The sequence below is a fragment of the Kogia breviceps genome, chromosome 12 (assembly GCF_026419965.1).
Source record: "Kogia breviceps isolate mKogBre1 chromosome 12, mKogBre1 haplotype 1, whole genome shotgun sequence".
In the NCBI taxonomy this organism is placed as follows: Eukaryota; Metazoa; Chordata; class Mammalia; order Artiodactyla; family Physeteridae; genus Kogia; species Kogia breviceps.
In genome coordinates this window covers 95,669,037-95,689,707 of record NC_081321.1, presented here as the reverse complement: position 1 = coordinate 95,689,707, position 20,671 = coordinate 95,669,037, and the positions used below count along the sequence as shown (strand labels likewise).

Sequence of the window (20,671 nt, the reverse complement as noted above, 5' to 3'; positions counted from 1 at the left end):
AACTTCTTTTTTTCTTTTGGCCGTGCGGCTTGAGGGATCTTAGTGGCTTATGGGATCTTAGTTCCCCAACCAGGGACTGAAACTGTGCCCCCTGCAGTGGAAGCGTGGACTCCTAACCACTGGACCACCAGGGGATTCCTGTGAAAACTTTTTATAAAGTCTGAGAATACCAAGTGTTGAGAAACGTTTGGGAAAAGAAGCATTTTCAATAAAAATTCATAGATGTGTAAACTGACCCACTCTTGGGAGAGCTATTCGGTAACTGCTAAACAAATGAAAAAATGCATGCATATATTCATTGACTTAGGATCTCCACTTGATATTCTGTCTTAGAGTTATACTCATATATGTATGGACAGACATAAGAGTAATGATGTTAAAAGGAGCTAAAAAACTAGAACCAAAATTGTTTAGGGAACTGAATTAATATATGCAGGTGTTTTCATAAGCACAATCTATGTAAGGACATGTATGATGACCCCTAGGGAGGGGAATGAAAAACAGTGTTTGGGTTAAACATTTTTAATTGAATACTCCTTCAAATTGGCTTGAATAGCTCTATGTACATATATTAACTTTTTTGATTAATGATTTTAATGAATATTATTTCTTTAAAAACAAAAAAAACAATATTTACACTAAACCAGATTTTTGTCTGGTTAAAAATTTTTTTTGATATACAATTCTATTAATATACCCTCCAAGATATTTTTAAAAAAGAAAACAAAAACTTCCCTAAAATGAAAATTATTGACTAGATTTCTAGACAGTGCCTAATAAAAATCCTGTTGCCTTCTTTCATCACGTTTCCCAAATGCTTAGGCAGAACTCTGCTTCTGACATCATCAAGGCAGGCTCTAAAATGTAGTTGCTGGTAGTAGTCTACTTGTCACTATGAACACTCCACGTGTGAATACTCATTTTTAGAAAGATTATGTACCCTTAACACAGATTTGTTTTACTGGTCACAACAATAAGGTAAAAGAAAAAGTGATTACACTATGTATCAATTTGCTTATCTTACTGCCTTCTGTGGTGCATGAAAACACAGCCCAACATTCCCTCTGAAGTATCTGGGTCCATTACTGCAAGTAATGGCTCCATCATAACTTGAGAAGGATAACCCTTACACAGGTTCGCATTCAAGACCCTAAGAGTGAGCATTCACTTGAGAATACAAAAATGTAGGAAGAAAGACACTACTGGCACTGACAGAGTAAGTCAGAAAGAAAATGAACAAAAAAAGAATTCAAGGCACCTAATGTTCAGTGAGTACATACATACATACATATATATATATATATATATTTTTTTTTTAAAGCCCTAGGGGGAATCCTAAGCCCCAGGAGAATACGTATTTTTTCTAAGCCCTAACAAAATCTTTAGAGAATAAGTGAATTCAATAGAAACCAGAAGATTAAGAATGTGGTCAAACATGGTCATGGAAGGCTTACAGTAAAAAGCTCTAATTTGGAGTTCTGGAGTGGATTCCCTCTTCTCCTCCCTGCTACAGAATCTCTATAACCTGATACACGTAGCAGAGATCTTGCTATTTTGTCTATTTAGTCACTTACCTGCCCATCCAAACTAGAGATGTTTCAAAAGTAGGGATCATGCCCCCTTTAGTATGTTTTTTTTCAGCACACAGCACATCTAAGTGAATGCTGTTTTTATTCAAATGCCCTTGTCAATCACAGGTACCTAAAATTTGTAACTCTGAGAATGTCCCTGCATTACAGGACTTTGGTATAAAAGGAAAAATTACTTCAAAGGAGGCCTCTGACTATCTGGCTTGTGCATGAAGAAAAGATGACATTTTACATTTGTTTTACACCAGTTTTCAAGATGAGCTCTAACACAATAAAGAAATATCTGAGGTATTCTAAAAGTACTGGCTCACAATGATGGTTATTACCAAAAAGGCAACGTTAACTCCATAACAAGAAATAAATGGAAAAACCTGATTAATCTTAATCCTAAAAAATTTTTTAAAAAGACACTGAGAAAGGGGGAAAAAGAAATCCAAGAAGCTAGTTAACTTTCAAATAATTTTGTGGGTACATATAAATGTACATACAAATACACAGATGATACAAGAGAAGATGACAAGAACTAAACTGGTAATTATACACAAAAACTTGAAAAAGTAATTGCAAACAACCAATTACAAAAATGAAAATCTAGGTCAGGGGTAGATAACTGCGTTGGGTCAAGATCCTAAAGCTCAAGGAAGACACACTCTACATAACTTGGAAAGAGAGGAAAAAAAGGAATCATAAGTCAGAGGAGGGAGGGAGGGAGGGAGATGGAAGAAGGGGAAAATGAAGTCCTCAGATCTCTCTTAATAAACAAGAGCTTGAAAACAAGCCTGAAAAGGCAGGAATGCTCTTCATTCCAGTCTTTAAAACTCCTTTCTCAATAACTGTTTAACAAGTTAGCATTGCTTGTTATGAAATAGTGTACATTTCCTTAAGTTAAAAATAAAACTCAGTAAGATTTACCTTCTTACAAGAGTAGCATGCCCAATTTTCTCATTTAGAATCAAACAATGTGCAGAAACTAAAGCCTACTGCACTTATTAGTAGAGGGATGAAAATGGGTTTCAAAGGAAAAAGCACGGTAGATTATTCCAAATTAGACAGTTGTCTAATTACAGAAGAACTTCATCATCAAGAACAATTTTAGAATAAGAGCCAAGTAATTAAAAGTTATGGGCTTACCTGTGCTGGGTATTTAACTATTTATACAAAACTGCTTAGATGTTCAATTGCCTGACAGTAAAGGGATGGTCATAGGGCAAATCTCCTTTATTTTAGCATACAGTTAGAGAATAAAAACCACCCCCAAATTAGGATATTAGAACACTGCTCACACTTCCCCTTCCCTCTCAGTTTTATCATAGGAATAGGTTAGGAGAACAAGTGTATTCGACAAACTATTTCAAAGGCAAATGACTACTGCTGCCAGATATGTAGAAATCTATATTAACAATAACCAAACATTTCAAATCAAAAGAATACTACCAAAAGAATACTTCGAGCCAGAACAGTTTCTTTGTGCCATCTAAAATATCAAAAAATTTGGAAACTTCAATGTCCACCTGTAACACACTGTTCTATGCAACAAAATACTATACAAGTATTAAAATGGATACATTAGACACGGAAACTGAAAGATGTCCACATTGTGTAAAGAAATAGTGTGTTGTAACACATGGGATCCCACTTCTAGAAATATAAACTAATAATTGCATAACAGGATTAAGAAGGATATAAACCAATAGCAGTTGCCTCTGGTATGTGGATTACAAGGGGATTTCTACACTATAATCTTTTAAAAGTTACTTCAAAAAATTAATCATGTAACAAAAAAAGTAAGAGAGGGAGACAGGGAGAGAAAGACAATAAAAGAGACAGACACACACACAGAGAGACTAAAATAAACTAAGAAGTTAACCTTGTATATTGCATGGTATTTACACACACAACTGGCATCACACCTGTCACTAGGAGGACACAGACTTACTCATGTTGCTCATGGGCCGCATCCCCTGGGGAGACTGTCCAGACTGCTGGTTCTGCTGGTTCTTTGCTTGCACCTGGGGCTGTGTTGGCATCTGATTTACTTGATAGGGTAGTCCAAGGGCTGCATAAGCCCTTTCTATAGAGCTGGGATCAATCTGACTAACAGTGCTTAGGCTGGGAGTAGACTGTTGACCCACCCCTAGAGAGCTAGTATTTCCAAGTCCAACTGGTGCTCCAGTCAGAATTGCTAGAGAAAACAAAAGAAACAGTATTAAAACATTAAAGATGGTGAGAAAGAAAACACTATGAAGCCTGAGTGAATTTTAAACACAAAATTATTGTTACGTGATTATGAAATACACACATCTTGTTTCCCATTATTTCCTTGAAAAAATTTCTAGACGCAGAACTGATTGGTCAAAGGGGATCATTGGCATGAAAAGCTTTTGATCCAAAATACCCAAAAGCCTTCCCACAGGCTATATCAATATTCCCATCACAGTGTATGAAATGACTCAGAGCCACACAAAAGCCAACACCAGGTAGCATCATTTCTATCAATGTGACAGGAGAGAAATGGGACTTCATTTCATTCCTTAATTTAATAGGGAACTTTTTGGTATTTCCTCCCTCTAGCAAACTATTTCCTAATCCCAATTCTCTACTGGGCTATTTATGGTTTCTTCATTAATTTATGGAATTTAATTACTTTTAAAAACATGCTATATATACAGTTCCAAATTTATCTTTCAATCCTAAATGCTAAATGTTTTGTTTTTAAAGGACGTGTGGTGACTGCACTTTCTACTTTTGACTTGTCTTTCCTCTAAGAAAAGCTTATCACCCCAGGTTTCTAAAAATAATCTCAAACTTTCTTCTTTCTTTTTACATTAATTTCAAATTATCTAAATATTTAGATCACAGGTATAAACGAGTAACTTGCCCAATGTCAAAGCAATGTTCTTTCTGGATCTTACTTTAGGTAATAAGTACTTCCATTCTAACCTTATTAATATGAAGTTAGTGGTAAGTGGAAATAATCTAGTACGATAGCACTAGGCAGTCACAGGAACTTCACACACAATCAAGAGGTACTCTATATCTCACCAAGTTGCGTTGGTGAGTCTAAGAATACTTCTGATATAAAAGCTTCAAAAGATTTAGTCACTTACACTGTTGATTTCTCTTATCTCCAGCATTTTTAAGGGGTAGACACACAGGACAATCATGCCTTGTACAATTCTTCCAATGTGAAATGATTTGTCGAGAAGATGCACAGTGTGCCACTAAAAAGAAGAAAAATGATTCTTTTTTCAAATGCAGGTTATATTTTTACATTACTATTAGCTAACTTATCGATCACACAATGAGTGCTACAAATGTTACTAACTCATTGCATCTTCATAACACCTCTATAGGGTAGTTATTAATCTTCCCATTTTATAGTTGAGAAAACAAGCAAAAACTGGTTAAGTAATGTGTACAAAGTCACAGAGCACCCAAAGTGGGATTCAAACTCAAGTGGTCTGGCTTCCAGAGCCCCTATTTTTCACCACAAAGCTGTGCAACCTACTTTACATTATAAAAACCTGGGGACTTCCCTGGTGGCGCAGTGGTTGAGTATTCGCCTGCCATACAGGGTCATGGGTTCAATCCCTGGTCCAGGAAGATCCCACATGCTGCAGAGCAACTAAGCCCGTGCGCCACAACGACTGAGCCTGTGCTCTAGAGCCCACGAGCCACAACTACTGAAGCCCGTGAGCCACAACTACTGAAGCCCACGCGCCTAGAGCCCGTGCTCCGCAACAAGAGAAGCCACCGCAATGAGAAGCCCGCACGCCACAACTAGAGAAAGCCCCTGTGCAGTAACAAAGACCTGATGCAGCCAAAAATAAATAAAAAACAAAACAAAACAAAACAAAAACCTATAAAAACAGATTTCTCTTAAAAAAAAATGGTACAAATGAACTTATTTACAAAACAAATATAGTCACAGGTGTAAAAAACAAACTTATGGTTCCCAGGGGGGGAAAGGGAGGGGGAGGATAAACCCGGAGATTGGGATCAACAAATACACACTACTATATATAAAATAGATAACTAATAAGGACCTACTGTATAGCACAGGGAACTCTACTCAATACTCTGTAACGACCTATATGGGAAAAGAATCTAAAGAAGAGTGGATATATGTATATGTTTAACTGATTCACTTTGCTGTACAGCAGAAACTAACACAACATTGTAAATCAATTATATTCCAATAAAAATTTAAAAAAACCAACAACACACAGATTTCTAAATGACTCTATAAATATACAAATTGTATTAAGTTGAGTAACATTCTTTTAGTATTGGCCTACATGATAGTTAGCAAACCCTCAATAATATTTAAAGCTATGCTGGGGCAAATAAAAGTCAGTATCACCCCAAAAGGGAAGAATCTAAAACTTCCTCTCCTACCACATCTCTAGATACTCATTCACAAAATGATACTGAATTTTACCATAACTTAATACAGAGTAAGGCATTATCAGTAAGGAGTCTCAAAATAAAAGAGAGAAAATGTGATCAGCTCTAACTGTAAAAAAAAAATTATAACTGCTGAGCACAAAAACCCTTTGAGCGCACTCACCTTGGCAGGACTTGCCTGACTGGCAGTGTGTCATGTGGTTAAGGACGTTCTTCATTGTACGACAGTGGGGAAGGTTGCACTGCCTCACTTCCCCATTGGCCTGCTCTCGCCGCTGGCACTTGTGAGCGTGCAAAAGGAGAACAAGCTGCTGCTGGATGAGCTTGCGCTTCTCTGGATCAGCTGTGTGTGCTCCAGAACCCATCCCTTGGGCCACCGGAGTCACCAGGCCCGGCTGCTGGACCTGCGGGGTCTGCTGCTGGCCCTAAGGGATAAAACAATAAAGATGCATTTGATGATAGGTGTCATAGTGTGCTACCTCCTTAATAAATACGGACTTGGGAGATTTTCGAAGAAAACCTTTAAGGACAGTCTACCATGTACCAGACCCAATTTTTTGACACAGGGGATTCTACGATAAATGATGACTTCTACCAATAAGAAGCTCAATTTAACAAGAAAACAAATTGCTACATTAGCAAGCAATATAATCAAAATATAACATACAGAGAGCAAAAGAAAGAGAAAGACAACTGTAAAACAACTATACTCCAATAAAAATTTTTTAAAAATGTATTATTTGAATTTGGTTGCTCTGAAGCAACTCTTCTGAAAACAGAAAGAGAAGGACATGGTAAACTCCAGTGCGAAGTGGGGAAAGGAAGGGATCTGTTGTGAAGAGCGTGTTCAAGTTAGGTTTTGAAGAACAGTAAAGAGCTTCTTGGCAGAGCTGGCAGGGGCCTTTCAGGTGGCGAAAAATTAGTTTCTGTAAACCCTGGAAGAAATATGGTTTTTCCTAATAAAAAAGTAAACATTTCTGGAGGCAGAAATGCCATATTTTATTCATCCTTGTCTCCAGTACTTGGCGGAGTATCTGAAATATAGGCATTCAATGCCTATGGGACACAAAGCAAAAAACCTGAAACATCTGAAAAGGAAATAAAATTCCTATAGGACAATTTTTTCCAAAGATGGGCATGGACTACTTGATACATTTACAAATAGAGATAGTTTTACTTTCAAAAAAATAGCAATGTTAGAAGCTTTGGAGATTTTACCATAACAAAAATCACTGTTAAAAACAATTTGTGGGCTTCCCTGGTGGCGCAGTGGTTGAGAATCCGCCTGCCGATGCAGGGGACACGGGTTTGTGCCCCAGTACGGGAAGATCCCACATGCCGCGGAGCGGCTAGGCCCGTGAGCCATGGCCGCTGAGCCTGCGCGTCCGGAGCCTGTGCTCTGCAACGGGAGAGGCCACAACAGTGAGAGGCCCACCTACCGCAAAACAACAACAAAAACAAACAAAAAAAACCAATTTGTAACTTTGAAAGGGAAGTTACTTCTGTGTTACAGTATCAGATACAAATCAGTAGATACGGTGACTGAGAGTTGGAATCCCTTTTCAGAGAGTCCTTCCCAAGAGGAAAGAGGTTCCACTTTTGTATCCTACAGAAAGAATTGCTCACAAGGAGAAGCTGCATATGGCAGGACCCCAAAACTTTCATTGTAGCAGTCCCACTTGCTCCTATTTGGACAGCATCCTTACTGGTCAATACTGCAAGTAAACACCATGTGAAATGGAAGGAAGGCACAAGCTTCCTCGATCACAGGGGCCATCCATTACATCCTACTGTGTATAGTATAATAAAAGACATAAAAGCTTTAACACAATTTTTCTGTTAAAAGTGTCAGATGGATGACAAATCTGTAAACAATTACTACCCACCATGTTGGGCATTCCTCCACCAGGAACTGCCTTTTTGTCCATTGCAAATGGAGATAAGCTGTTTGGTAGTACAGACTTTGTCGGAATCTGTAGACCAAGGCCACTGGCTCCAATCTGCTGTCCAGAATTCTGAGTGTATGGTGAACCGTAAGGATTAGGGTTGTTCATCATTCCCATCTAAGAACAAGAAACAGAAGAGAAATTAAATCCTATTCCCCACACTAATGGGACTTTACTATTTCCTTTCCTTTTCTACCTCCTAATTTACAAAGACAATTTTAAAAGAAACTCTCTGTATACATAAACAGACTATAATCTAGGGGCCTGAGGTACAGTAAATTTAGAGCTGTTTGCTGAGATAAACGTTTTAGAAAAATGTATAAGCGTCTTCATTTAGCTATATCTACTAAGCAGGCTCTGCCATTCATCTCCACTTTTAATGGACTAAATAACTTTCATTTAATGTGCAAACTATAACTTAATAAATTCAACTCAATAAACCATCTAATCCTTAAATATATTAGAGAACTTGATAGATCAAAATGCTTATTCCAGCATTTTGTTTATATAAAAGGTAGAAGATTGGTAGTTTGGGGGGGATATGTACTTTTTTACTTAGGGACACGGTAGAACAGTGATTTTAAAACTTGTTCAATCTGAATCCTTTAGATATAGCATGCAAACTTCAAAGTCTGCACTATTTCTTGCTGTCTTACACCTAGCTGCTTTATTAAATTGCCTCCTTGGCTCTTAAAGTAATCTGAGTGTATATGCAATCCCTATGTACTTTATTTATTATTATTTTTTTTGCGATACACGGGCCTCTCACTGTTGTGGCCTCTCCTATTGCGGAGCACAGGCTCCAAATGCGCAGGCTCAGCGGCCATGGCTCACGGGCCTAGCTGCTCCGTGGTATGTGCGATCCTCCCAGACTGGGGCACGAACCCATGTCCCCTGCATCGGCAGGCGGACGGACTCTCAACCACTGCACCACCAGGGAAGCTCCCTATGTACCTTAAAAAGTAAGTTTTGGGAATTCCCTGGCAGTCCAGTGATTAGGACTCCACGTTCCCAATGCAAGAGGGCACAGGTTCAATCCTTGGTCATGGAACTAAGATCCCACATGCTGTGTGGTATGGCCAAAGGGAAAAAAAAAAAAAGAAAAGAAAAAAACCTAAGTTTTTCCCTGTGTTTATGTAAGTCCATGTGGAACCATCATACTGTATAATGATTAACTTAAAGAACAGAGCATTAATTATTCAAAAACCAAGTGTTTTACTGATAACAATGATGCAACTTACAATTCTATCCTTCCACATTAAGACCCCACTGTAAGTCAATCATCACCTACTAGCAAGCACTCAGAATGAAAACTAATGACACTACAGCTACTGTCCAATTAAAAGGAGTCACACTAGATTTCTATATCCTTCTCAGGCAGATCCAATTCTATCAAAGGGTCCCTCAAATTCTGCCTCTAGCCACCCAATCCCCATCATTCCCATGTATCCATGCCCACTGTCACTGTCTTACTTCAAAGCTCTTCATCACAGCTTTTGTAGAGTGTGACTAACAGGCTTTCTTGCCTTCTGTCCTCACTTCTTTCTACTCATAAGGGGGAAAACCATGGTATACCAGACCTTTCATGATCTTCTTGAGAACTGACTACTTCTCCATGGTATCCTCTCTCCTATACTCATTAACTTGCAAACCTGAGAGGATCATGCTTCTTGAATTGCCAGCATTTGCTTAAGCTTTTCCCTTTCCCTATAACTAGGCAGTGAGTGGCACACCCCCCTTTCCTATTTTTTACTCCTGAATGCTAACCTGTAAAGGAAATAAAATATTAAATTCGCAAAGAGGCAGGGATGATGATAGGGAATGAGACTGAGGGAAGTGGCACAGTGTGGGTGAAAGCATAAAAAAACGAGGCAGCATGAATGGGAAGCATCCAGAGTAAAAAATTTATTCAGTCTCCAATAACTGGAATTTCCTACATGAATCTAGCCAGTAAGATTGTAGGGACAATCAAATACAAAAACAGGCTTAAATGCAAAGTTCAGGTTTCTTTTGGTAGTTTCCAATGTGGCTGGGAGTGCTGCTGCTACATATTGCTTTTAAAGTACTAATATTTATACAAATATAGTTCCAACAGTATGCTCGCCTACACCTGGAGGAGTTATATTTTACTTGTATTTCTTATTTGCATGGAAATTCATGGTAGACATAAAATGAAAGCTATTTAAGAGTCCATAATTTATATAGATAAAATGCTGGGATTTGTAAGATGCCTTGATGTCTCCTGTTAATAAGCGTAATCCCTTCATCAAACACATCCTAGCAGAACCTGGTCCTTCACACATTTGTTCACATAGATATTGCCTTGACTGCCTACACTAACCGAGTTTCAATTCCTGACATTGCTTGTTCCCTCAATCACAATGCATTACCTAGAAACTCCAAGTTCACTCTGTAGCAGACTACGGTCTCAAATATACAGATAGCACTAACTGCTGGTCAGCTGGCAGTAATTCATTCCTGACACTTCTGGTCACTCTGACCAACAAAGACTCTTGGGCTTTCTGTTTACCTATCTCCCTCAGAGTTTCTGCTGCCAGTGTTAGAAAATGAAATGCAACCAACCCCCCCACCGCTACCCTTTCTATTTAGCCAACCCCCAACTACTCCCCCACGAAATAGAATAGGAAGGGAATATACTGTACTTAATTTCTGCTACACTGTAGTTATTTGATCTTGTTCCCTTCTCTATAGCTAATGTGATCCAGATGTCCAACTACCACCTACCTGAACAGCAACGATACAGATCTCCACCTAAACTGAAAAGGCAGAGGACCAGAAAGCCACAAACAGTTCTAGGCAACTAAAACCAAAGGACCTGCAGGGGACTATTTTATCTTTCTTTAAAAATAAATCTGACACTACAGGTTGTTTCTTAGTGCTCAATACATTAAAAGGGAACACAGGAACACATAAGACACACCATGGTACCAAACACTGACAAATAAAAAAGTAGTGCCCAATATACAACAAATATAACAGTTTAGGAACATTTAACATTGGGACAAAAATCCCTTAATAAGACTTGCAGGCATCAACAGTAGTGCACACCGATACTAAATGTAAAATGTGACTCCCTGATTCAACAAATAATAACAAATTAAACTACATCCTGACATGTCCTCCAGCCTATCAGATTTGATAAATACATCCATATCCAAGTCATTCACCAGGCACTTTGTTAACCATGGCGGGGCAGGGCAGCATGTACAATGATAAACAAGGAAGACGAGGGATCTCTCAGAACAGAACCAACAACCAATCCTAAACGTTTTCTAGACTGAGTGAGTGCTATTACTCTTATACCACTGCCTTAGTTAAGGGGGGCATCATCACCCCACAGGGACTATTTTTCAAATTGATATTGTACACCTAAAACCATACCCATCTAGATTGTAAATTTGGGAATAAGATCCTCCTCTTTAGAACCCATCAGGATATGGCATTAAGATCTGTCTTTTCTCTCTCAACATGGATTCTTCCTCCCTGTCTTACACTTAATACCCTCTTAACTGGTTCTTCCTACGTGCTTCACTCCTTGCCTTGCCTATCCAAGAACACACAAGAAAGACAAAGATGCAACAAATCAATCATTGCTCTTACTTTAAAATTTTATAGGTTAAACACTCTTTAATATAACATGCCAAAGCACATCACAAACTGATGTTAATTTTAAGAGAAGAGCTCCAAAAGTAACAATTTACATCAACTTTCAAATATAAAATATAGGTGGGACTCATTTAAAACAAGTAAATATTTTAATAATTAAGTTTTTATATCTGAATTGCCCCTTTCCATGAAAATATAAGCTCCACAGGGACAGGGATTTTTGTCTGATTAATTTACTGCTATATATCCAGCCCCTGAAACAATGTTGACACAGAAATTTGTGATTTAGATTAGAAATAGGACAGTGCCCCACTCTCAACCTAGGCCTTCTCCCAATGCGCCTTTCCTTACTTTATTTTTCTTCACAGTACTTACCTGGAATACTATGAATTTATATCTTACGTGTACACTAGAAATTAAGTTCCGGGCTTCCCTGGTGGAGCATTGGTTAAGAATCCACCTGCCAATGCAGGGGACACGGGTTCGAGCCCTGGTCCGGGAAGATCCCACATGCTACAGAGCAACTAAGCCTGTGCGCCGCAACTACTGAGCCTGCTCTCTAGAGCCCACGAGCCACAACTACTGAAGCCCGCGTGCCGCAACTACTGAAGCCCATGCACCTAGAGCCCATGCTCCGCAACAAGAGAAGCCATTGCAATGAGAAGCCCGCGGACCGAAACGAAGAGTAGCCACCACTTGCCGCAACTAGAGAAAGCCCGCATACAGCAACAAAGACCCAAGGCAGCCAAAAATAAATAAAATAAATTTATATATATATAAAAAGAAAGTAAGTTCCATGAAGTGAGTTTATTCACTGCTCTGTCTTCAGCATCAAAGCTAGGACTCAATAAATATTTGTTCAGTCAAAGTTTAATGTCTGTCATCCCTGCCCCCCCACCCCCCGTATAAACATCAGGAGGGCAGGGACTCTTCACAGGCAGGTTCCTAGAAATCTAGAAGAGGTACCCAATAAATATTCTACCTTCTTGTTGGTTCTCACTCCAAGTGTTCTAAGTAAACCACATCAAAACAGCAACATAAAAGTGCCAGAAAGGGAGAACCTATAGAGTAGATAGTGATGCCAAACAGAATTTTTTTCCTAAGTCAAGATGTCAATATTCTTTATCCTGTAGCAAAAAAAAATATTTAAGGGCTTTCATTTGTCTACATGTGACCTCAGTGCCCCCACTCCCAATTCATCCGTATGTCTTCATTTCATCCTTGAACTCTCACCATCATTATTCTCAGGAATACAGAAGTCCCAATGCCTGCTCAAATTATTCCTCTTACAGAGCAAGCTTGCTCCTGACTCCTTGTGAAAATCTCTCCCATCTCTAGTATCACCTTCCAAGCGAAGCCATCTCTTTCACTCAACAATTATTTACTAACTACGTGCCAGGCACTGGCAACCATAGTGTGATACCATTTTAAGAAAAAGGAATAAAATGTGTAGGAAAAATATGGAGGAATAAACATCCAACATATGCTTATAACACCTTAATTATACATACAGAGTACACATTTAAAAGGTTTTTAAAAATATATTTAGCATTCTCTACTTAATAAGGCTAAGAAAGTAGGCTTTTTAAAAAAGAAAAGCCTTTCGGACTTCCCGGGCAGTCCAGTGGTTAGGACTCTGCGCTTCCATTGCAGGGGGCATGGGTTCGATCCCTGGTCAGGGAACAGAAGATGGAGCAAGAGCGCCAACACAGCACTCAGGACAGGCCCAGGGATGGGGAAGGCCAAGAGAACAATTCACAACACATGGCCCCTCTACGAAACACAAAACCTGTTTTTCTCTAAACCTTTCAAATAACAGCCAACATCAGGATAATTGGAAGACCTGGAATGTTGGTTGAGGCTTTATAGTAAACTAATGCACCTTAATTTCCATCAACCATTAAGAAAAAAAACAACACATCTCTTAAAAAACAGGGACATTCCTTGCCTGCCAATGCAGGGGACATGGGTTCGAGCCCTGGTCTGGGAAGATCCCACATGCCGTGGAGCAACTGGGCCCGTGAGCCACAACTGCTGAGCCTGCGCGTCTGGAGCCTGTGCTCCGCAACAGGAAAGGCCATGATAGTGAGAGGCCCGTGCACCGCGATGAAAGTGGTCCCCACTTGCCGCAACTGGAGAAAGCCTTTGCACAAAAACGAAGACCCAACAAGCCAAAAACAAACAAATAAATAAAAATTTAAAAAGAAAAAAAACCCCAAAAACCAGGGACATTCCAAGCAATGGGAGCAAATAAAGTCTACCTGAAGATAATATAATGCTGGCTATCTCAAAACTGTGTTGTTTTTTTTTAAAGGAAGGCTATGAAGGCTAAAATTAGATGAATTAGAAATGAAATAAAAATATTCTAATACTTATTCCCCAGGGAACAGGAATTAGCTGGCAATCATTTGTTAAAAAAAAAAAAAAAAAAAAAGAAATGTATTACTTACATTTAATATAAGAGCTTCATAAAACTTGTGACAACACAGTAGATCCCTGGCATATAATATGTGGGAAATGATACATGATGTAAGAAGATTAAACATGAACAGTAAAGAATAAATGAATAACTGACCTCAAGCCCCCCTCCTCCATCACTGGAGCACTGAAAAACATACTGACGGTACACAGAAACCAGAACTGCACTTACCTTAAGAGGCTGGGGCCCTCTCAATCCTGTTTGTCCTCCCATCTGGGGAGAGCCTTGCTGCAGTGGCTCGGTCATTAAGTTGCCAGCGTTTCCCATGCCTGGGTTTGGGTACTGCATATTAGGTCGCCCCCGGCCTGCTCCAATTGAACCGTTCATGACTTGATTAGGCAGCATCCCCTGTCCATTGCCTGCAGTCAGCATCCCAGGATTCATGCCAGCATTCATCCCCGTGTTCATTCCCATGGCAGGCTGATTTACTGGACTGTTCATCATACCCGTTGCAGATGGTGTGGGACCCTGATTCGGTCCACTAGTGCCCATCCCCATGTTGGGAGAAGTCAAGCCTGCCTGTGCCATTGGGCTTTTGACCATGCTATTTATCAAACCTAATCCAGGACTGTTCTGTTGGGCCTGGCTGGCCATGCCTTGGCCTGGGCCACTAACCCCCATGTTGAGGTTAGGGGAACTACCAGAACGTAGCAATTCTGACAGTTGTTTATGTTTAGAGGCTGCATCTTGTACCATGCCAAGGCTCGTCTGAAGCTGACTAATATCACCACCATTGGTTAATCCCAATTCTGTAGAGTTGATTAATTCATCTGGTAAGTCGTGCTCCAAGTCAAATAGAGAGCCAAAATCTAAAAACAAAGAGGAAAGATAAAGGTTAAAGTATGACAGAGTCAAAATTACAAAGTTCTCTATACTTTGTTCTTGATAAGCATTAAATATCATTTCTAAACCTCACTCCATGGAATACTATCTATTTGTATTAGTTTTTCATATTATACTAAAAAGAGGGTGTTTTATATATATATAAATATATAAAAATTGTCACGCCAACAAATTTGAACACTTATAGACTGTACCTAAAATAAGACCAGAGAAAAGAGGAATACATCCTAGTACAACCCGTTACATGAGTTGCCAAAAGTCTGTATTGACAATCATGAAAAAGATACACAATTAAGTTGTATAACAGACCTCCCTGGTGGCACAGTGGTTAAGAATCCCCCTGCTGGGCTTCCCTGGTGGCACAGTGGTTGAGAGTCCGCCTGCCGATGCAGGGGACATGGGTTTGTGCCCCGGTCCGGGAAGATCCCACATGCTACGGAGCGACTAGGCCCGTGAGCCATGGCCACTGAGCCTGTGCACCACAACGGGAGAGGGAAAGGCCACAACAGTGAGAGGCCTGTGTACCGGGGGGTGGGGTGGGGGGGTGGGGTGTCCCATGCCAATGCAGGGTACACGGGTTCGATCCTTGGTCCAGGAAGATTCCACATGTGCACAGAGCATCTAAGCCCACGAGCCACAACTACTGAGCCTGCAAGCCACAACTACTGAGCCCGTGTGCCTAGAGCCCGTGCTCCGCAACAAGAGAAGCCACCGCAATGAGAAGCCGGCGCACCACAACAGAGTAGTCCCTGCTCGACACAACTAGAGAAAGCCCGCGCACAGCAACAAAGACCCAAAGCAATAAAAAATAAATAGATTTTTAAAAATGTTGTATACTATTCCAGAATTCCTTAGAAGAGCTTAAAATAACTTATCTATACACAAAATAAATTCAGAACAAAAGATTTAAAATATAATAATAATAATAAAAGACAACTTATAAAAAAGATCTCTCCTTTGTAAACCATTCAGTGTAAGCTCCAGGAAAACAGGAGCTGCTTACCACTCTTTACCAAATTCCCATCACACAGTGCCTGCCACAAAGCTGAATGAATTTGCTTTGACCTGACTTCAGACTACAGATTAGTTTTCCTTAACCAAAATCTAGCTGAACAGGATGCAAAACCATGCCTCTAGTTTCTTCAACAACCGACAAACCACTACCATTCCACCTCTGCCCCATTCCTGAGAAACAAGATGCAAAAATTATGGATTAACCTAGGTTTCTCATCCTTGGCACTATTAAACATTCTAGGCTGGATAATTCTTTGGGGGTAAGGGGAGATTGTCCTATGCATTGTAAGATACTCAGCAAATCCCTGGTCTCTCCTCTTAAAACCAGTATTAGCTCTAACCCATTTGTGACATCAAAAATGTCTCCATGTATCACCGAATGTTCCCTGGAGGTGCAAAACTGTCCCTGGTTGACCTGTTGACAGTACTAACTCATTATATAGATTGAGGTGTTTTGAGTTTTAATTCTCCAAGTAGTTTTAACATTAAAAGGGCACTTCTGGCTATTTAAAAATTAAATATACTTGAATCTACAACCGATAATCCTATTAAAAATAACCCATCCATCAAAGACAAGATACCACTTTAGTAATGATCGCGTTGGTCCAATTACCCTTGGTTCATAAGTGCAATTCTTCCTCTATGTGTCCTTCCTGTTCTTTTGCATTCTACCATGGCACTGAAATTAACATGTGTGTTCTATCTTTCTCTCCTCCTCTCCTGTCGTCTCTTCCCCATCACCACCCCTCACCCCACCTATGCACCCAGACTGTAACTCCAGGAATAACATGTCTTACCACTTACATACCAACTCCTTGCCTAATGCCCAACAGAGATAAGCAATTGGTCATATTTTAGTTGAACTGAATTACATCCCAGGATCTCAGGACATGATTTAGAGTCCGGATTTTTACAGAATTATTCTCTTTCCTTTGGAAAAATCATGTGCCCCTCCATCATAGAAATAAAATGTCTTATGAATAGTTGTGGAACATGAATAAGGTTTCAAATAAAATTTACCTGACATCACTGCTCAAAAGGCAACTGCTTAATATCAATATAATGATATATTTCCTTCAATTTACATAGTTCACAATATTGGAATCATATATACTTTTTAAAAAATAAATAAATAAATTTATTTTTGGCTGTGTTGGGTCTTCATTGCTGTGCACGGGGGCTTTCTCTAGTTGCAGCGAGTGGGGGCTACTCTTAGTTGCGGTGCGTGGGCTTCTCATCACCGAGCACAGGCTCTAGGCACGCGGGCTTCAGTAGTTGTGGCACGTGGCTCAGCAGTTGTGGTTCGCAGGCTCTAGAGCACAGGCTCAGTAGTTGTGGCACACAGGCTTAGTTGCTCCGCAGCATGTGGGATCTTCCCAGGCCAGGGCTCAAACTTGTGTCCCCTGCATTGGCAGGTGGATTCTTAACCACCGTGCCACCAGGGAAATCCCTATATATACTTTTAAGCGATTTTGCATTCTACTTTCCCCCTGGAGTATACAAGGAAACATTTCATCATCAGCATATTTTTAGTGTTAAACATTTAGGAAAAAATAAAAATAATCTCTACCTATTTAGAAACTTAAAGAATACACATGGGGTATTCCGTGGCAGTCCACTGGTTAGGACTCTGTGTTTTCAATGCTGAGAGCCCAGGTTCAATCCCTGGTCAGGGAACTAAAATCCCACAAGCCGTACAGCACAGCCAAAAAAAATAAAAAAATAAAAAATACACAGGGACTTCCCTGATGGCACAGTGGCTAAGACTCTGTGCTTCCAACGCAGGGGGCCCTGGTCAGGGAACTAGATCCCACATGCATGCCACAACTAAGGAGCCCACATGCCACAACCAAGGAGCCAGCGAGCTGCAACTATAGAAGCCCGCCTGCCACAACTAAGACCCTGTGCAACCAAATAAATAATATTTTAAAAATTAATTAAAAAATAAAAATACAGGGCTTCCCTGGTGGTACAGTGGTTGAGAGTCTGCCTGCCGATGCAGGGGACGTGGGTTCGTGCCCTGGTCTGGGAAGATCCCACATGCCCCGGAGCAGCTGGGCCCGTGAGCCATGGCCAACGAGCCTGCACGTACAGAGCCTGCGCTCCGCAACGGGAAAGGCCACAACAGTGAGAGGCCCACGTACCGCAAAAATAAAATAAAATAAAAAATAAAATACACACATATGTAAGTGATAAAGGAGAAATCACAAACTGAGAAATAAAAATACTACATTTTAAAACTTAAAGGTTTATGTTAGAAAATAAAGCTTGAAATCAACAAGTATTCAAGTTATTATGTTAAAAAAAGAACAGTAAGAAAAAGATGATCAAATATAAAAAGCAATTAAACAAAATAGAAAAATGGACATAGAACCAAGAGGTTATTAACAAAATCAGAATTTGGTTCTTTGAAGAGAGTAATAAAAGATAAACTTCTGGGAAAATTAAGGAAAAACGACAATAAAAAGAGAAAGTGGTCCTACTAATCAATTTCACACAAAAAAACTGAAGAGAGAAAAATGAATAAATTCCTCATAAAATACTCAATAAACCTCAATCAAAAAGAAATTATATAGGATAAGTGTCCTAGCTTCTCCAACAAATCAATGGCATAAAAGGGGGAAGGGAAAAAAAAAGAGAATGAGAGAAGCTGTTATCATTCAACAACCAAACACACCTTGTTTGGATCCTGATTCAAACCAACTGGAAATACATTTTAAGAGAATCAGGATAATATAGACTGAATAGTGGGTAATATTAAGAAATTATTAATTTTGTTGGGTATGACAATAGCATAGTTAAGTTAAAATAAGTCCTAAGAGACATATATTTAAGTATTTCTAGTGAAATGACAAGTCTGGGATTTGCTTTTTTTTGCAGTACGCGGGCCTCTCTCACTGCTGTGGCCTCTCCCGTTGCGGAGCACAGGCTCAGCGGCCATGGCTCACGGGTCCAGCTGCTCCGTGGCATGTGGGATCTTCCCGGACCGGGGCAGGAACCCGTGTCCCCTGCATCGGCAGGCGGACTCTCAACCACTGAGCCACCAGGGAAACCCTGGGATTTACTTTTAAAAACTCCAGAAGAAAAAAAAAAGGGTGGGGTGGGGGATGGACAAAATGATCAGTAACTTGAAGTAATAGGCACATGGGAGTTCTTTCTACTGTTCTACTAAAGTGAATTATCCCATTTTAAAAACTTTAAAAGGAGACAGAGAAAGCCTGAACAAACCTATTACTATTAAAGACTCATTGGTTAATTTTTCCCATTAAGACCAGATCTAAATATTTTTACAGGCATGTCCTACTGAATTTTCAAGGAAAAGACAATTCAACCTTATACACTTCTAGAAAATAGAAATACTCTAAAAACCACACATGGCCAGTAAATGAATAGGAAGTCATGAACACAGAAGCAAGAATCCTTAAAAAAAAAGAAAGAAAGAAAAGAAAGAAAAGAAAGAAAGAAAGAAAAAAAAGAAGAAGAGCAAATCAAGTTTATCAGTGTTTTACAGATGTAATATCATGATCGAGTTGGGATCATCTCACAAATCCACAAAGAGGGGGTCTGCATATTCACCATAGTAACAGAGGAGAAAGAAAACATTAGATCTATCTCAATGACTATAATAAAAGCACTGGATAAAGGTCAATACCCAATCACAATTTTTTTTTTTTTTTTTGGACTGCTTTGGGTCTTTGTTGCTGCACATGGACTTTCTCTAGTTACGGTGACAGGGGCTACTCTTCCTAGTGGTGCACGGGTTTCTCATTGTGGTGGCTTCTTCTTGTGGAGCACAGGCTCTAGGCACGTGGGCTTCAGTAGTTGTGACACAGTCCCTAGGACAGGGGGGCTTCAGGAGCTGTGACCACAGGCTTAGTTGCTCTGTGGCTGCAACTACTGAGCCTGTGCTCTCGAGCTCGAGAGCCACAACTACTGAAGCCCATGAGCCTAGAGCCCGTGCTCCACAACGAGAAGCCACCGTGATGAGAAGCCTGTGCACCGCAATGAAGAGTAGCCCCCACATGCCACAACTACAGAGAGCCCGCACACAGCAACGAAGACCCAACGTGGCCAAAAAGAAAGAAATAAATTAATAAAAATACTGATGGGAAAAAGGATATATGTATATGGATAACTGAATCACTTTGCTGTACACCTGAAACTAACACAACAGTGTAAATCAACTATACTCCAATATAAAATAAAAATGAAAACAAAAAAAACTGATGGGAACTTCCTTAAACTGGTAAAAAGGTCTCTTCCAAAACCTAAAAACTGACAGCAAATATGGATAATGGACCAACATTAAAAGTAGCCTCTTTAGCATCAAAACAAGACAAAGATACCCATAACAACCACTTCTATTCAGTGTGAACTGGAGTCTCTAGCCAAAGAAATAACATAAGAAACACTCATGAGTCAAGACTGAAAAGGAAGAAACACAACTTATTGTATGCAAATGATATAACTGTCAACATGCAAAACCCAAGGCAAAGAAGTAGAAATAGTGAGAGGGTAGCAAGGTGAATTAACATACCACAAATAAAGACAAATTAAATTGCACTCCTATACATGAGCAAAAAATGATTAGAAATAATTTTTAAAATACAATAGGAGAAAAAAGATCTGACAACGTTATTAGAAAATATGTGTAAACTGTGAAACTAAAGACCACCTAAACAGGGCTTCCCTGGTGGTGCAGTGGTTAAGAAGCCGCCTGCCAATGCAGGGGACAGGGGTTCGAGCCCCGGTTCAGGAAGATCCCA

The 20,671-nt window shown here is 39.7% G+C and overlaps 1 protein-coding gene across 1 annotated transcript in view; it reads right to left on the bottom strand.

Annotated features, from left to right (window-relative positions):
* The window catches only part of EP300 (E1A binding protein p300), a 71,592-nt gene that overhangs the window by 35,201 nt on the left and 15,720 nt on the right, over window positions 1-20,671 (bottom strand). The window contains exons 2-6 of the mRNA XM_059081018.2: window positions 14,220-14,857; window positions 7,883-8,059; window positions 6,160-6,421; window positions 4,697-4,810; window positions 3,526-3,771 (exon numbers count right to left, since the gene is read on the bottom strand). Of these exons, the coding sequence (XP_058937001.1) occupies window positions 3,526-3,771; window positions 4,697-4,810; window positions 6,160-6,421; window positions 7,883-8,059; window positions 14,220-14,857 (1,437 nt within the window). The remainder of the gene's footprint in view (window positions 1-3,525; window positions 3,772-4,696; window positions 4,811-6,159; window positions 6,422-7,882; window positions 8,060-14,219; window positions 14,858-20,671) is intronic.